This window comes from Macrotis lagotis, chromosome 8, assembly GCF_037893015.1.
Source record: "Macrotis lagotis isolate mMagLag1 chromosome 8, bilby.v1.9.chrom.fasta, whole genome shotgun sequence".
Classification (NCBI taxonomy): Eukaryota; Metazoa; Chordata; class Mammalia; order Peramelemorphia; family Peramelidae; genus Macrotis; species Macrotis lagotis.
The window spans coordinates 353473-372799 of NC_133665.1; the positions used below are offsets into that span (position 1 = coordinate 353473).

General features: G+C 35.4%; 2 protein-coding genes across 5 annotated transcripts in view; both read left to right on the forward strand.

Annotated features, from left to right (window-relative positions):
- Positions 1–19327, forward strand: part of LOC141495153 (protein unc-13 homolog B) — a 369137-nt gene that overhangs the window by 220022 nt on the left and 129788 nt on the right. For all 4 annotated transcript variants that reach the window (XM_074196148.1, XM_074196150.1, XM_074196149.1 and 1 more), the window contains 2 exons: positions 17236–17559; positions 19217–19307. In XM_074196148.1, coding sequence (XP_074052249.1) covers positions 17236–17559; positions 19217–19307 — 415 coding nt within the window. The remainder of the gene's footprint in view (positions 1–17235; positions 17560–19216; positions 19308–19327) is intronic.
- On the forward strand, positions 6048–17224 carry LOC141495152 (uncharacterized). The gene has a single exon (XM_074196147.1). It carries the CDS (start codon positions 6430–6432, stop codon positions 14722–14724), a length of 8295 nt encoding a protein of 2764 aa, XP_074052248.1. The 5' UTR covers positions 6048–6429; the 3' UTR covers positions 14725–17224.

A 19327-nucleotide genomic window follows, 5' to 3' on the forward strand; every position in this document is an offset into this window, starting at 1 on the left:
CACAGTTGAAAACATAACTGACACAGAGGAAAGTATAAAATAAAAGAAACCTCATCACTTAACACATAGCCCAGTGCTTGGCATGTATCTTCATCAAATACTTGCTCACTATTATTAAAACTTAAATATGCATATTTCATCACACCATAGAACTTTAGAGTTAAGAGATATTTCACAGCTCATCTAATACAGTCTCATGTGTGATGCATTAAGAGCCTCTTGTGATGAATGAAAAAACTTGACAGTTTCTAGGTAGTTAATGATGTTTATTAATTAGGCTCAGTCATGATCAATAAATTAATGATCATCTATTTCTCTTGGAAAACCAAAGACAAAACCATAAAGAGGATGTAAGCTTTAATATACTTTCAGAAAAGGAACTGCCCCTGACAATAAAAATCACCCCTGATAGATGGACATTTAATGAAGAGGTTCACTAAGAGTTTCACTTTCTCTTTCTGAGGATATGGTTGGATCATGAGACTCAGCTTCCTCCAGCAATCAGGGCAGCAAGCTGGAATCCATCTCCATCCTTGGTTGACTTTCTCCTTCATGAGATGGGTCTCCTTAAATCCTAATGGAGGGTTACAAGGACAGGGGTCAAATTCCTCAGGGCAAGAACTGCCTAAACTGAATTCTGTTTACATCTAAACGGAGATAAGGTCTGCTAGTTGGGTGGGGTCAAGATGGAAAAGCCTACTCTCCAAGGGTTCAGGCAATTTTATCAATCAACCAGGTCTTTCAGAGAATGATTAGACTTTTATTGATACTGGACCTTAAAGGAGGAACTAAAAGGAGAAAAGCTTGCATTTTAATTTAAAAATTGATCATTAATGTAATAGTAAACAGTAATTTATCTCTCTTTTTACCACACTTTCTGGTAGTCAATCTATTTGCTTTCAAAATCTTTCATAGATAACTCTTCCCTTCATATAGCAAATCATTTCATGTTTAGACAGCTCTAATTACAGGAAATTCATCCTTGCCTTCAGCAGAAATTTGCCTGCCTAAGGTCCATTCATTTGTCTTAAGTCTAGGGATAAGCAAAGTAAATTATATCTAATGGAATGCCCCCTAGGATCTGGATTCAAAGACAGATTTCAGCAAAATATTTGACAAAAGTCTCTTATACAGTGCTTATGGGTAAAATGGATTAATAATATTTAAATAAGGCTTTAAGGTTTGCAAAACACTTTACACCTCTTTTCTCATTTGATCTTTATATCAATCCTGAGAGAGTTCTTTTTATTATCCCCTTTTATTTTACAGATGAGGAAATTAAGGCAAACAGATATTAAGTGACTTGCCCATGATCACACAGTAAGCATCTGAGGCTGGATTTGAACCTAGGTCTTCCTGACTTTAAGTCCAATGTGCCATTTAGCTACTTCTGTGAGAGTTAGGGCTTAATGATTGTCCACTTAGGTAGATTTGTCAGTTTGGAGAGAGGTCTGCAGTAGAAAGCTCCTGAGATGTATCCTTTACTTGTCAGATTTGTAGTCGGCACTGCAAAAATTGGAGGGATAGCTAATTCTGTAATCTGCGAAATCCCATACTCCATTAATTGTATTTTTTAAATTTTTTTTTTAGATTTTTTTCAAGGCAATGGGGTTAAGTGGCTTGCCCAAGGCCACACGGCTAGGTAATTATTAAGTGTCTGAGGTCAGATTTGAACCCAGGTACTCCTGACTCCTAGGCTGGTGCTCTATTCACTGCACCACCTAGCCGCCCCATGTTAATTGTATTTTAAAGAGAATCTGACAATGCAAAATGAAAGTGGAAGACCAGTAAAGAAGATTTAAATTGGTCTTTTATTGTAATTTCTTATGATTATTTGCATATATATTGCTGGCTAGCTCAGCTATGCTTAGTAGTTGTGCTACTAAGATCAAAGTTATAGGTTTGAGTTCCTCTTCAGTCAGTTATGTTAAGTTCCATGACCACAGACTGTCCCTCAAACCCTCTCCAGTTGACTTACAAATTTTTGAACCTTTGATCACAAAGAGTCCCAGATGAAAATGAATGGATTTGAACAAACTGAACTTAAATTCTATTGGTCTACTTTCATTCTTCATCCTCCTTAGCCTCTCTTCAACTTTTGATACTGTTTATCAGTTCCTTTTAATTGACCTATTTTCCCATCTTGTCTTTGAAGACATTGCTAGCTCCTGTTTCTACCTTTCTAAGCACTTCTCTGGATCATCATCCTCTTGTCTTTTAACCTAGTTGTTTTCCAAGGGTCTTGTCTTTTGTCTTCTGATTCTCTTGTTAAACTCACTCCTTTGCAATTTCATTCTTTTTAAGAATTCAAATGCTACCTTTATGCTTGGAATTCCCCAAATTTATATTTCCAGACTGAAACACGTTTTTCTTATTTTAGATTCGTATTTTCAACTATCTACAGGACCTCCCCACCTGAAAATCCCACTGTCACTTAACTATTTATATGTTTCAAGTTGAGGTTATTACTTTTCTACTTAATCTTTTTATTCCTGCTTTACTCTTTCTACCTATGCTATTTGCATTCACAGTATCTTCCATATTATTGGAATTATCTTTTATTCTTTCTTCTTCTTTAGTTTTTATATGCAGTTTTTTTTCACCAAGTTCTATTTTACTTTAATAATCTCTCTTGCAACAATATCTCATGTTCCTCCTCCCTTCTTTTCCCCACTGGTAATGTCTTCCATTACCATCTGCCAGGACAACTGGAATACAAATTTTACTGCATCTCCTCCTTCTCCCTCCAAACTGTCTTTCCTACTGCTTTTAGAATAATCTTCCTTATACATGGTTCTAGTCATGTTGCCTTACTGCTCAAAAATCTTCATTGGTCTCCTATTTCTTATTGAGGTTAAGTTCAGACTCATTTGCTTGACATTCAAGGTTCTTCCCAAATTGGCACAAACTTATCTTTCTATCCTTATCTCTTATACCCCCCTTCTCCTCATTTCATATTCTAGTTGAATTGGTTTACTCCTTGTCTCCATCACATTCCCTCAGTTCTCCTCTCTCTATACAATTGTTCATGTTGTTCTACATTTCTGAATGTCCTGATCACCTATTGAGTTTCTATCCATCCTATACTACTAGATTATAAATTCTGTGACAACAGGGATTATTTTATCTAAAAATGTTATCTAACCCAGGAGATCACCAGTAAGTGATTAAAAAGAATTTTGAAAGAATGTTGTTGCATGCCTTCTGGAAAACAAATAGCCCTAGAGCATGTCCTACAGACAGTGGGTCAGTTGCATTACTTTCATATTTGAAAGGATGATTCAAAGGGAAAAATGAGAAATCCTGAAATATATTAACCTTTCATTATCTAAATCAAAGTTTTTATAGTCTGTAATATTCTTATTAAAGTTGCTAATTTTTAATTTTCAAGAAAACCAATTTTTATGAAACAATATGTTATTAACTCATTCAATAAAAATATCTTATATAAATAAATTGAGGACTAAAAAGTAGGAAGTTCAGATTTTAAAGCTTGAAAACTAGAATGTCAAATTTCAAGGAGCAAAATTAATTGATTATTCTATTAGAACTTAAATTATTTCCCTTATAAATATCATATACAATGTTATATATTAATGATAAATACTCAGTTTATAAAGCATCTCTTAAAACCCTCACCTCACATAATTCCTGTGGATTAGGTTACCCAAGTAATAATATCTTTTAAAAATGTTTTATTAATATTTTGTGTTTACATTACAAACATTTAACTACAAACAAAAAAAAAAAGATTATCCCCACTCCATGTGAGGTCTCTTATAACAAAATGAAATAAGTAAAACTATTAATCCAATGATCTCATCTGAAAATATATGCAACTTTCCATCTCCTACCTCCCAATTTTTTTAAACTAACAAATAAATTTTGTCTCCTCATCTCATTAAAAAGACAGATAAGAAAATTCCTTATGACAGTATGCAGAGTCAAACAAAAAAAAGTCCCTCAGTGACTGTGTACAAATATATATGACTAATTCTTCACCCTTAATCCATCACTTCTCTATTATAAATAGCACATTTATCATTAGTTCTCTGGAATCATGAATGATGATGGTATTGAACATAGTTCTTACATGTTTCTGAGTTCCTTTACAGTGTTTCAATTATTTTATAAATTGTTCTAGTTCTCATTTCATTCATCAGTTTACTAAAGTCTTTAAAATCTTCATTTTAATAATACTTATATACAGACATAAATCATTCTTCTGATTCTGTTTACTTGCTCTTCCCCTGTTTATATAAATTCTTCCTTTTTTAAACTTTTTGATTTTTTGAAATGATTTATTTCCTCAAATTTTTATACCATACTTCATCATATTAAAATACCTGATTTATTTATCCATACTCAATTGATATAGTTAATTCTGTTTTATAGATGAAGATATTTTAAGATCTAAAAAGGATAAGCTACTGGCTTTAGATCCCAGAGCTAGTAGTTGGCAGGACCAGAAATTAAATATGTCTTTTCTGATTCTAACCCTGTCACTTTTATGTGGAAATGTGATCGTTATTCTCTCCAAATGTATTTTTTTTTTTTACATTAAGGTAGAGCTTCATTCATTTGGGTCCCATTAATTATCATTTATTTTATATTAGGGGATGGAGTTGTACCAGTACAATTTTTTTATACATGTTAAGGATAAATGGCTTGCACAGATTTCTGGGATATATTTAAAGTACTTTCTAGAATAAATTTGTTTTTTAGTACATACAAGTATTTTGGTAACATGGTGATTCTTATGTAAAATTAAAGACATAGTTCTTGGTTTGAATTGATGTAGGCAGTTGAAAATACTAAATGATATTTCTTCACAGATATTCTATAGGTCAAACTTTGTGGTAAATCTAAGGGTTATCTCCTGTGATTACTGATTAGTAAATTTTTATTAATAGGCTTGATACTATATTAGACTTAGCTATTATTATTAAATAGCTAAACTGCTTCATTCACTGTGCTGTGAACTGAGCAGCTGCAGGAATATGAATAGAAGATTTCAGATCTTTCTACCCTTGGTCAAATGTCAGCTCCACATGTTGATATGTGAAGAATGTCTTTTTCTCCTGAATTGACTTGCCTCACTCAATGAACTTTCCTTCCTTTTAATTTGATTTGTAATACAAACACTTGAAAAATTTAGCGACTGAACAATCTTCCTTAATCTTGTTTCTATTTACTTTAGAGACAATAGATTGAAGGCTATATTGCCAGTAGGTGTCATTTCTCTTGTTGAGTATAATGAGTAGATATGCTTCCTGGGAAACAAATAGTTTATAAGTCTGAGACTTAGATCTCAGGTGACAGCTTAAAAGCCTAGAGTAATATAATAATATTCCATTTCTATTATGATTCTAGCTAGTGATACACAGTTTTCCATGTTTATTTAGATTCCACAAAGAACAAGAATGTATTTAGTTTGTTAGAATGACATTTTGACAATAGTTTTTTGTTTTGTTTCTAATAGCACAACACATGTTTGATAAAGTTTGATAAATATATATATATATATGCATATATCTATATATGTATGTATATTTTTTTTTTGCAAGACACTGGGGTTAAGTAACTTGTCCAAGGTCACACAGCTAGTGTCTGAGGCCAAATTTGAACTCAGGTCCTCCTGATTCCAGGGCTGTACTCTATCCTTTGTTCCACCTAGTTGCCCCAAGTTTAGTATATATTGACAAGCAAGAATTATTTTCATTTCTATAATTTTTTTAAAATGCTTTAGGCTACATCCTGGCTATATGAACTCCAAAGACTTACTTAGGCAAGTGGGCAGCTGTGTTTCTTTAAACCTAGATTTGTCTTTTATAGGCATGTTATTATTGGGTTAATGGAATTTTCTTAAAACCAATGGATATATTATAGGTCTGTTTGAAATGATTACGTCTAAGATTTTAATATAAATTCTTCTTGTTTCAATGAGAAGAAAATTAACTTTAAAACATAACAGAGTCAAAATATGGCATACTTATGCATGAACAAATGTTTTTCTTTTTGGTTATTTTTCTTTTTGGTAAATTTTCTATTTTACTTCACAGGAATAACATTGCTTTAGAAATTCTAATATGTGTTTTCTTTGAACAAATTTACAGTATATTCATTTTGATTGTTTTATTATATATTATATAAATCAAATTGACAACATAACTTTTATATCTTATAAATATTTATTAAATAAACTTTTTTCTCCCTTTCTTTCCCTTCCTTTTCTTCTTTGCCTCCCTTTCCCTTTTGTTTTTCTTCTTACATGCCAGACAAGGTTCACTAGTTAGAAATGAAAAAATTGAGATTATCCCAACTATCTCCAGACATAGAGATGAAGAACAGGAGCATATTTATGAAGACTTAGGAGAGCAACTCCCAAAAGGGTTTTTAGAAAACAATCATAAGAACTGTCAGGAAACAATGTTAAAAAAAATCCAAACTCTTTACAAAACTAACGAAAATTATCACAAACAACAAAAAGCAAAGTATAAGAATTGGCAAAGGGTGGAAATCCAGGAGCAACATAGGAAATTTGCTATCACACCAAATTTTGGTATTGAGTCAGAAATCCTTCCTGTTTCCAAATACCCCAAGGAATATAGTACACTAAACAAGAAAAGGAAAAAGAAACTTAGATACAATAGTTTTGAAGACAGTGAAAGAAGCCGATATGATCACAGAAGTTTGCAACCTCATGCTTCCATCTCAGGTGCTAAATTAGTAAGTCAGTCTGAAGCTAAAAACAAATTTTCAGGATATGCCAGTGGTGAAAAATATAACTTTTGTCACACGGAAAAGAAAAATCAAATTTATCCTGTTTTATGTCCATATGAAAATGGGCTTTTATTTGAAAGTGGCAACTGTGACATCAAGTTGGAAAGTATTGAAAATGACTCTTCAAGTTCTCTTGAAGATTGTGAGAAGGTAATTAGCTTGGAAGAGTCCAACACTAATTTTATTCCTCCTGGTGCTCCTGAAGAATCTGATAATAGTGGTTCTGATGAAGTGCATTGTTCCCTTATTTTACCCGATGAGATAGATAAACTAGCTTTATTTTCATTTTGTCCATCAAATACCTACCATTATGGAGAGTATCATGAAAACTCTTATGTAACAAATCCAGCATTCTCCCCACAAAGGATCAGTTGTGATGACAAAGTACAAGATGTTACAGTAGAAAATGTTAAAGGTCACATGCAAGAGTTGGTACAATCTTCTACTGATGAAACTCAAGAAGAATATGTTGATACCATGGATGAATTACAGTATTTAGTGGAAACAGTTTCTGAGTATTTAGCCGAAAAGGAAGAAGAAATCAACAAATTTACTTCTCTTTCAAAAACTAAAACAAAATATGAACTAAAACAGAATAGCACTTTTGATACTGTAAATCAGAAACTATTAGTGGATCAGACACCACCTTTACTCACTCAGAGTATCAAGGACTACAAAACCAACAGTCTTCCACTCCCTGAATTGACTGGAGTGAAAAACACAGTCAGCTCTTTGTTTAGTTCATTCACTGAAAAGGTAGGCTCAGGCACAAAGCATCTCTCTTCTTCTGTGGAAAAGCTTATTTCTTTAGTTCCTGAGAAAGCAGAAATCTCTCCCCAAAAGAAAAATAGTAGCTCAGATTCCAGACTTCAAGTCAATTCAGTATCACCAAATCTTAAAACAAGTGATCAAACAGAGAGAGACTTTTCAATGCGTTTTCCATCATTCTCTCAAACAAATGACAGTGCAAATGCTGGCAAATGGGACACAACTTCTGAAAGTGATTGTAAAAACATTAAGATTGAGGCTCAAAGTCTTCAGGATTCATCAGAATCCATCAGAATCCAATCAGATCCACCAGAAAGAATTATTAAAGACTCACTTTCTACACAGACTCAGAGTTCAGTCATGAGTTCTATTTTCAATATGATAAATCCATTAAAGATTTTTTCAGAAAAAGAAGAAACCAAAAAAGAAGTTAACCAGTGTATTCTAACAGCAAACGAAAGCCATATAAGAGTTGGCCATGAATCAGAACGAAGGGAGGCTACCTTAATAAATAACAATAGATGCAATGTCGCATTTGATGTGAATTATAGAGAGACTGTTGACCAGGTCAAAGTTCATCCATGTGAAGATTTGCCATTTTCAGGAGTAACCAATGAACTTCTAGACTCAGTTAGTTCTTCCTGTATAAAAGATAGCATAGGGAGCCTTTCGGAAAGAGAAATATGTACATATGTACCTCATCTGTCAAGTCAGCAAGAAGAATGTGCCAAAGATATACCAGGAGTTCCTTGTGGATCAGGTTGTAGAAAGGAAAATAAAATGGACATAAATGAAGAGACTTCTTTACCACCTTTAAAGGGAGACAAAGTAGCTGATGATAGCTTTTTCCTTAATCCATTTAAAAAGTCCTTTAGTCAGTTTTTTTTTACTCCCCCTGAATCATCTGTAATAGAAGCTTCATTTGAATCCATGGAAGTTCACCAGTCTGATGTTTCAGAAAACAGTCCAAAGAAAAATAAACGCTCATTTTCCTTCAGTGGGAAGCTACACATTCCATTTTTGGCGACTCTTGGTAGTTCTGAAAAGCAGCAGGATTTAAAGGAAAATGGAAGTATCTTTCCCTCTTTATTTAAATTTGCTTCCACTGCCAACATTACAGCTCCTCCAAATCAATGTTGTCATGGCCTACCAGTCACTGCTGCTGAAGAACCTAAAAGCAGTTGCCCAGATATTTCAAAAAATAGTTCAGCAAAATCAGATTCAATTGAAACTGTTTCTAATCCTCCAGGTAAGTTTAAAGATACACAAAAAATCCACCAAAATAAACACAAAGTAGGAGATGGAAATCAATATAATAATGATATCTTGAGCATCCCTATAATAGTACCTAAAGAATTCAAAGATTCTAATTTTTCTAGAAAATGTAAGAATTCAAAGCAAAAAGCAACAACTTCAGTAGTATCAGAGTCTTCATTAGTTTTAAATGCTGACTTCTCAAAATCAACATTAGCCTGTGAAACTAGAGTAGATAAAGTCATGGATGATACTTCTAAGAAAAGCACTCAACAAGAATTAAATATAAGAAATGAAAGTTCTCAGCAGATAGATTGTGCCCAAGGTTTACTTTCTGGAATATTTACATTTGCATCAAAGGAAAATGTTGCAGATGGTAAAGCAAATAAGTTAAAGTCCAAGTCTGTAGATTTCAGAAACTGGCTGGCTACTGATGAGGATTCTAGCCTTGATAAAATGCCTATGAACTCAGATAAGGCTATCAATCCAGAGAATCCTGTTGAAAAGCAAGAGACTTTTAGTGATTTGAAAAGCTTATTATCTTTGCCAGTAAAGAAAGATAAAAGCATACAAGTAAGTGAGTCTTGGGTAGATGAAAACCCTATAAGAACAAATGAACCAGATACAAAGTATTGCATTTCTTTTGACTGTCCTCATTCTCATAGTATTCCAGGTACTCAACAGGAACTTGTGAAGAAATCTTTATTTAGGGACCAGTTCCCTCAGCAAATTCCTGGGCCAAAACTACTAGAGAATTCAAGGGAGTTGAATTCATCTTTACAAAGGGCTAAAATTATCTGTGCATCAAACTACTACCAGGCTTTTGAGGACACAAATAGTCCTTCAAGTTTTGAAAGGAATTCTGGCATAAAAGACTTGTCTGGAGATCTCAGTGAAATCATGCAACCAGTTTATTATGTTTTAAAGCAAAATACCATTCCACTAGCTGACGTTTTCTCCTGCCCCCAATCAGATGGTTCAACAGTTAATGTTTGCCAAAAAGATCAAATCACAAATTCATTAGAATGGAGAACAAATCTGGATGGAGTTGACTACATTGAATTGCCATATGAATCACTTGACCATTTAGCATTTCACGAAGACTACTCAGTAAAAGGGAGTATGTGGGCAGCTAACTCACTGAATGAAAACTGTAATCATTTCCCACTTTTTGAAGCTAATAATAAGTATTTGTTTGAAGAATTGCCCATTGACTTAAGTTATTCTGCAGGTTATAACCAAACACTGTGGACTCTAGTTGATCAAGAGTCCTTAAGAATGGATGAAATGTTTACACTCTTAAATTTTGATTATGAATACCATGAATGGTTACCACGGATTGAAAATGGAATATGGTGGCCATCAGAGGATGGGGAATTTGGGCATTATGTGTACAGTGATGGTCAATATATCTATTCTCTGCTCACTGATTCTACTGGGCAATATGTATATATATATGGATCTGATTTTTCTTTCCAAGAATATGTGGACTATGATTTCCAAGTGGATGTTATGTCAAATACTATGTTAGATGATAATATGATTCCTCTATGTGGCTTCAAAGTCCTTCTTGGCAGTGAAAATGAATTATTGTTTTTTGGTAATGAGAAATCATTAGATGACTCTATTTATAAGCCTCTTGATTTGTCTATGACACTGCAAAGAAGTGACAAATTAATGAATATGAATTTTCAAAACTTTTCAGAAGTGCTTGAAGGATCAATGTGTTGCCAAAGTGATCGACCATTAGATTTTTCAGGATATAAATTTAAGGAGTTCAGTGTTGCTTTGGGACATGAGAAAGAAAGATCTGAAAATTTTGAAGATATCCTTGATCTTCGAAGTCAGTCCAAAAGACTTGGTCGTTGGGATTTCAATGGAGAGACTCATATTAGAGAGAAAAATAAAAATCAATCTATAGCTGAAAATATATCAAATGAAAATTTTGATTTCCATATGCAACAGGTCTCCTCTAAATTAGCTGTACCTTTGGTCCTTCCTGAAAACACAATTACTGTCCCTAAGGACATAGCAGAGAGCTTGCCCACAAACAAAATGACTTCTTTTTTTTCTACTCTGACTGATTTGGTGGGGAAGACTTTGAATTATGATAAAGATGAGTCCTTAGAGACTTCTGCCATGATGAAAATGGATATGCAGTTGCAATCAACTGTATTACCAAATAATGACCCTTCTAGTTTTTCAAAAAAGGTGGAAGAAACTCCTTCCAAGAAAGATGCAAAGAGACAAGCCATTTCTAATATTCAGAGTTTAGAAATGAGTAAAAATCAAAAACAAACATTACCTTTAAATAAAAACACTCACGTGAAAAAGCAAAGTTTGTCAATGTCAGCTTCACAAGTAAGACAAATAACTCCTGATGTTAAACTAGATGGAAAAGAACATAATCTTATCACAACTGATCCTATTCTAACCCCTTTTAGATCCCAGTCCAGTAAAAATGAGCAGGAAGAATGTAAATTTCCTGAGAGTCAATCTTCCACAGAACCAGAGGGAACACTATTTAATAGTGCATTGAAATTTTTCAGTTACAGAGAAGATTCTTCTGTAACAGCAATAGGTAAAACCCAGTCATCTGGATTTTTTGACTTCTTTAAGACCCAGAGTAATAAGGGCAGTTCACCAAATCTGAAAAATAGTAGTAAAGAGGGAAAATTACAATCCCAGGAAAAGAGAGAGAATACAGGTATTTCATCTCTCTTTGGTTCCCTTGGGGATCTCTTTAAGGTAGATGTGTCCCTTGTACAGTCAGACGAGAACATCTCCATTCCTTCAAATATTGACAACCAAGAAATGGTCATGACAAGCACTATTATCATGCAGTCAGCCAGCCAGGATGACAATGTGTTTTCTTCTACACCTATTTCTTTATCAAGAAAACCTAGAATTAGAGTCCTGACCAAACAGGCCACTGTCCATGACAGTGGACCAAAGGAATCTTTAGTTGGAGAGATCCAAAGGAAGAATAATATAGGAGAAGATGTTTTCTTAGTAGATCAATCACTGAATGCATCTCCCAGTATTAACTATCTTGAAAAATTACCCAAAGACTCTTCATTGGAACGTGGTGAAAGTTTGACTTTGGTGACAATGAAGGATCCAGAAGATAATCAGAATTCTTCTGATGCATTGGATGGAATTAGTTCAAACAAACAAGATGTGTTTTTTGACAAGGAAGAGGTTTTTTCAACCACTGCAAACTCTACATCACAGCCAGAGCTTCCAAGGAGCAAGAGTATATTTTCTTTCCTGTCTGAATCTGAAAAACCTAGAAAGAAAACTCCTGCTACTATCCCAAATGCTAAATTTCAAGAAGAAGAAGAAGGGTTATTTAAACTACCTTTCTTTTCTTCTGGAGGTTCAAGCAATAAGAAAGGTGTTTCTCAGAGTAGTTCCAGTTTTGGTTTCTTTAACTTTTCCTTCTGGAATGAAAAGCAACAAAATACCCTTGAGAAACAAAAAGTTGTCAGCATACCTCCAGTGACTTCTCAACCATCTAAACTGCCAAGCATTGTTAAAATGGATAGAAAAGAGGGTTCAGATGGAGTCATGGATATCTCACTCATGGAGGTACTGCATGAGCAGAAAGTGGTCACTGATGCTCTCCCCAATGGCATCTCTAATGTGGTCAAGTGTAATGAAGAAACAAAGATCTCTTTACCAAATTCTCTGTCTTTAGGTTTTTCAGACCAGGTTGGTCAGTTACAGAAAGACAGTTCTTATTCTCCAGAACTACAAGCACCAGAGAAAACAGTCCTTATGGATATAGAAATTGTAAAACCCCTTATAGAAACAGCTTATAAAAAAGATTTGAGTCTGAAAAACCCTACTGATTTCTCTTCATATGGCATCAATATGTCTGAAAACCTGAATGATCTTAGTGATTCTACTAACATTCAAAAAAGTGAGAGTTTTACAGGGGACCAGTTGGATTTGCCAAAGAAATTGCTCAGACAAGCAACTGATAATAATAGCTTACAACAAGACCTTGAACCAGTTTCTTTCTCTGATCAGTCTGTGAATTCTTTGAGTACACAAAGTAAATCTACAGAAGTCCCAGAAGGAAATTCAGTTTTGGATTCTTCAGCAGAAATATTTTCAGGCTTCATAACTAAAATGAAGTCTTTCTCTGGGAGAATGAGTGAATCTCCCAAATCGTTTTCTGGACTTTTTTCCTCATCTCAAGTAAAAGGAGAAGCTTCTCAGTTTCCAAAGAAAAGTTCCTTTTTTGGTCTTTCATCTAGTACATCATCTAAAACCCTCACAGGAGACTTGTTTAGCATGTTCAAAGGTCCCAAGCCAGAAACTCCTGCCCAAGTTTCACAGGTGAGTTCCCAGCTTCCAGACAGTTGTCCCAGAGAGACTGTGGAATCAATACCAAAAAAGGAAGCCAAGAAAGAAGAAAACTCTGAAGCTCTTCCTTTAGACTCTGCTGTCATTGATAGTACAGGGGGTAATGAAAATTCAGAAGCTTTGACAGATGGTTCTAGATTGAAATTTGAAATTGAAGATGATAAAATTCTTCTAATTGAACCCAAAGAGCCTGAGTTAAATGCTTCTGATTCTTCCATTTTGGGGAATGATATGATGAGAACATTGTCTCAGAGTAATGTAACAGAGAATGAAGCATTGCAAGGTACCAACATAGAGCACACATTCAAAACAGAGAATACCTCAATTACCTTACAAATGGATACAGACCCTGCCTGTATAACCAACCAGATTGCTCTTCCAGAACAGGCACTCCTTGGAGTTTCTGAGTCCTATTTAAATCATATTCTCCAGCTAGAGCCAGACCTGCCAGCTGCTCAGACAAATCAAGACTTGTTGGAGTCATGTTTAAGTAATGGATTAAAGACTGAACATTCCAAGGATGATCAGGCAGAAGTCAATTTGTGTTCACCCAGCCCAGGTAGCACATCAGAGATCAAAGGACAACTGAGGGAGCATTTAGCTATGTGTGCTGTCACAGAAATAAAGGAAGATGCTGACCAATGCCATTCCCTGAAAAACTTACCTGCTGTTCCCCCAGAAACAAGCCATCAAAAATCTAAGTTTGACATTCCAACTGTGCCTAATTTGCCAAAGTTTGATTTTCTGTCCTCTGCTGCTGATTGTGGTAAATCACTTGGCTCTTTCTTTTCTCCTTCATCCTCTTGTGGGAATAGAGCATCAACAGAGTCTGGTTTCAAGTTAGATTTTAAGAAGTTCTCAGTTCTATTTGAAGGAAGAAATGAGGAAAAAGGGAATGCAGTAGATAGTGGCTTAAAGCTAGGGTTTGGAAAGAAGTTGAACATTCCATTTGTATGGGAAAAGGAAAACAAGGAGAATAATGCTCAGGGGGTTCCAGAAACCCTTCCTCCAGCTTTAGAAATAGACAGTGATCAAGGTCATAGCCAAAACAGAGAAAACATGGCTACAAATTCTCTTGTTGCATCTGGAGCTAATGTTGAACCAGTTCCATTCTCCAGTGATCTGGAAATCAAGAATACATCCATCAAAGACCTTGCTGGACCTGAAGAGCTTAATAACAAGCAAGAAATTCCAATATCTGAAGAGCATCATCATGCCAGGAATATCATATCTTCTTCTGTGGATACCATAGAACAGGAAGGCAAACTTTGTTCCAAGTCTGAGCTGCCTCACCCGAAGGAGAAACAAGGGCAAGAAATTGTGATGGACAGCGAGCTTCTTACCAGTGGTGACTCCTCTAGCAAACTTCAGCTGACACCATTGAAAGGAATTATGGAAACAGTGACTGAGAAAAGGCCTGTTTTCACTAAGTGCATAATAAATGGTTTTAAGCAATTGACCATTTATAATGCAAGTGACCTAGATATAGATATACCAGGACCCTGTGTTTTCATTCCCAGCCTTATTAGTCTGTCTCTTATGTAGTATGAGTAGAATAGACAGTTAATGTATCAGCTTCTACAGCCTGTTCTTGTGGTGTTTTTGTGTTAGCTTATCTATCCCACTCCCTTTGGGGCTGTGCTCCTGGGTATGCAACCTTGAAAAGCTTAGTCATTTACTTATTTGCCTCATTTACTGGTTTAAAAGAGTCTGCTGCTAAAAAAAAAAAACCTGATTCTGATGTTTTGGAGGGAAAATTTGTATTGCATAATGAGTAAAAATATGGGGTCAGGGTCAATGGAAGGGAGGAATATTATCAGAAAAATAATAAGTATTTCTTATGAGTGTCAATGAAAATGGGCTTGATTATTTCTTTGAGTCTAAGCTACTTTGTCAAAATGTCCCTTTTTCTTCTATATTTGGGGGACAATTTTTAAAACTCTTCTCACTTTTTAGTCTTCTACAGTACTTCCTCCAGTGGCAGTGAAGGTGCTAGATATGATGGACAGACAATAAAAACAATAATTATTCACATTTACATAGTACTTAAGATTTGCATGGAAAATCTATACTCTAGAAACTCAACTCATGCCCCTCAGCTGCTCAGATATATACATCTCCTTGCCTACCTTCAGTCTTTATTGTCCCTTATCTGACTCTCATTACCTTTAGATCCTAAAGGAAGTTATAGAGTCCAAGAGAATTCCCAGATGCGTTGTATTACCTCTATCCACAGGCCTAGAATACTATTCTTTTAGACAGTGATGAAGAGGAGGCCTTGTCCTTCCATGTTCTTATCACAGATTGGCCTAGAATAGTGTTAATGACTTAGGCACAAAGGACACTTTTTCTTTGTAAAAGAGGCACAATCAAGTGCAAATTAAGAATATTGCCTTGTCTTTTGTGTCTGGGCCAAGTCAAACCAGAATGGTCCATAGCCTTTGCAGAAGTAGAGACAGATTACTTAATTTATGCTCAGGACAATGCTCATTGCAAACATGACTCAGTTCCCATCCCAGCAGCATTAATAAGAGTCTTTTTTTTTTTTTGGTTATCAGCTTTTGAAAAAACTACTCCCAATTCCTTTCTTTCCCATTAGATTTTTCTCTCAAGAGTAGATGAAGACTTGGTTGCCTGTGACAGGAAATTATCTTGCCTGTCTTCCTTTGCAGGAAATTCAGCTGGTTCTGTTTTCACAATGCCTTAGTCCACATTAAAAATTGATTAGGGCTTGGAAGAAGCTTTTTTAATATCCCAAGTCTGGATTTTCAGACTGTTGAATCTGTGAGGCATCCCTGGGCTTCCCAGTAGTAAGACAGATAATAAGAGAATATTTTATTTAGCTACTTGCAGTGGGCTAGCCTGCAGTAGAAATTTTCTTCTTTGGGTAGAAAAGCCTTATTTCCCTCTGAACTGTTTGGAATTCCAAAGATAAGACAATGCAATGCTGTTGATTTGATTAGTGAATAGTCTACCTAAGTTGATGGCCTAAGGTAGCACCTTCTTGCTGTTTCTATTTCCTTTTCCATGCTGCCCACCTTGCCATTTATTCACTCTGCCAACCCCTCCCTCAGTTTTCTTCAGTAACCATAATTTTCTCCTACTGCACAAGTAGATTGCTTGTCAGGGAATATAGGAATGAAGTGTAGAGTAAGTTAATATGGATGTTTACACTAGGGAGTAGGGGTAGGGCAAAGGGATCTATAGGTATGATCTAGGAATAAGGACACCTAGAATGGTTCTATCTCTAAAAACGGAATATACTCAATTTCTCTGGAAGATAAGCCATATTACCTATCATGGGTATGTGTTTTTGAACATAGTTGTTGTATTCAATCAGATGAGGTCATCCACTTGTGGAGTTTATATGGTCCTGCTTTTGTTCTTTCCATAGCTTATCTCAGTTTGTGACTGATGGCAGAATAAGCAGCCATTTGCCTGTAGGTACTATACGAACGAATAATTTACATGTTCACTGATGAGAAAGGCTAACAGGAAGACTAATAAAACAGAACATTTTCTCAAGGGATCAAGATCAACTAGGGTTCATTCAGAGAAATAGTAAAAATTAATACAATATTGAATCATTCCATTTCTCATATACTGATCCACTCTGTGGGAAATGGAAAATTAATATAAAATTATATTCATGACAGCCACTGGATAAAAGTTTCCTGAGAAACTTTCAAGGTAGAGAGGAATTTTTAGATAAAAGTGCCATACTGTTTTAAATAATTCTTGATCTTGTCAGTAGAAATATAATATGCAGATAAAATAGTCTTTGAAATTGGATACAATACAGATGTTAAAACTTTTGGAGAGCCCAGGAGTCAACTCCATTTTATGTTTTTCCTCTACTGTAATTTTTATTAATTAGATTGTAGATATATACTAGACTGTGAGGTCTTCCCAATGTAAAATCCTTAATGCTACTGATTGGAGGCAACAATTCCCCTGCTGATTCTTAAGCTCTGCCCAAGCACTAGTTTATATTCATTTCCTTTTTTTCTCTCTAACTTCTGACTTGTCTTTGTTTTCCTCTTCTTCTTCTTACAGCCCCACTGGCAGTAGTAGATATGGTTCTTCCTGTAATGTGAGTCAAGGAAGCTCACAGCTGAGTGAGCTGGACCAGTATCATGAACATGTTCATACCTCAGAGCAAGATGATGACCACCGAGAAAGAGACTCTATTCGTTCTTGTCACAGTGCTGGAAGTTTCACGAAGGATAGTCAAGCAGGCTTTGGAGAACAGGAAAAGTTGCTGGAGGTGACCAGTGAAGCTGAGAAGGGAAAAGCTTGTGAGTCAAAGGAAATGATTAAAGAATACAAAATGTCTCATCTTCCCCTAGAACTGGAGCCACATAAAAGCCCTCAGGAGAGGTAGGTGATTTTTTAACCTCAAGAGGAATTTTCCTAGCTTGAAGATCTGGCTCCATCATGGCAAGATGTTTCTTTTTCATTCCTTCCACCTACTTTTCCACCAAATCACAAAAACACAACTTGGTTGATGAGCTGTTAATGGTGCTGAACTTGAGGCCCTTGAACTTTTATAGTCTGTTGGGATGCTGCAGTTCCATAGTTGATCACTTTACAGGATCAGCACTGCAGGTTCTGAACTTTGAATCAACCTCACTTTAACCTCTCTGCTTCCTAACCTGACTCTAAAGCCATTCATAAGTGAAAAATATTGAGGGAATTACCATAGAAAGTAAGAAGAACTTGGCTGCTGTTGGCTGCCTTATGGACTATTTTTTATGGATTCAAATTCTGGTATTTCTTAAATTTTGAGTGTACCTGAGGCCAAATGACTCAGAACAGAGCCATTAAAACTCATTCAGAACATCTTTACTGAATCCTCATCCAGAAGAGCATAATCTTATATTAAGCAATTTGGACTTATAGAAAAGAAAATATAAAACTTGACCTTTTAAAATCCATATAGGAACTAAGTCCATAAATAGTGTATAGTTACTGCCAGGCAGCATTAGTCAGTTGGGTAGCCAGGAGTAGCTGACAGGTGGTGGAGGGAGGGTGGTTGAGGGTGACTAAAATACTTGGTATTTTGAAGCAGAATAAATAACAAATAACATTCCTCACCTTGAGTCCTGGAGCAGCAAAGATGAATTACTTGGTGAGTGAATGTGCAATGAGAATGGCACATCTATCATGTTGGGGATACTTTTCCAGAAAGACACTTTCCTTTTCTCCTTCACTCTGTCTAGTAAGTGTCCACTCTGTGAATATTTGCCACACAGGAATAGGGAAGAGGACAAGAAGGGAGCTTTGATGTTATACCTCCTGCCAATAAGTGACCCAAGTTTAGATTAAACCTAGTCTTGATTTGAACAGTGGTAGGAAAAGTGTTTATATATGGCTAGATACTGGACACATTTATGTTATCACAAGCATGAAAGAAAGGAGATGAGTTACTACCAACTGAATATTATTTACTATTAATAATAGTAATGTGACTAAATGATTTCTTCCTATGATCAGTAATCGTTAATGTTTGTTTCATGGAAAAAGTTCTTGAGACTTGATAGTTCATTTTCTGACTCAGGGAAAGTTAAGGGCAGTAATGGAACTGAAATCCTGCTTTAGCACTGGGATTTTGTGTTGAGGACAAGTGTCAACAACAACTTTACCCTAGTGTCTGAGATTGGTTGTCATTAGGCAGGGGACACTTCACTTCTCTGAAAATGAAAGAATTTCTCTGGTTGAGGAGAACTCAAAAATAAGAGAGATACAAAAGTGGATCAATAACAGGTTCTAATCTGTATAAACAACTCCAGTCACTGGGCTTCCATATCATTGCCTGTGGTATAGATTGCTAAACCTCAGGCTGGTGTTTAGTCTACAAATAGCGAATAAAACAAGATTGGGAGTGAAAACAGTTGATGAATAGTAAACTATGCAATGGGTCAGATAAATGTTGCTATTTGATTTTGAATATTCCTTAGTTGTGTTGGTTCTTACTGAGTATTTTTGTTTTGTGGGATGATCTGCTTCTCAAAGAGCTTTTTTGTCTTGTTTCAAGTTATTTGGAAGAGAATCATTCTTCGCCATTTACCCAAGCTAGAGCACACTGGATCCGAGCAGTTACCAAAGTCCGACTCCAGCTTCAAGAGGTAGGGAAGCTATGGTGTGG

Coding starts and splice junctions, on each gene's coding strand:
- LOC141495152 (XM_074196147.1), top strand. CDS start 6,430: ATGTTAAAAAAAATCCAAACTCTTTACAAAACTAACGAAAATTATCAC.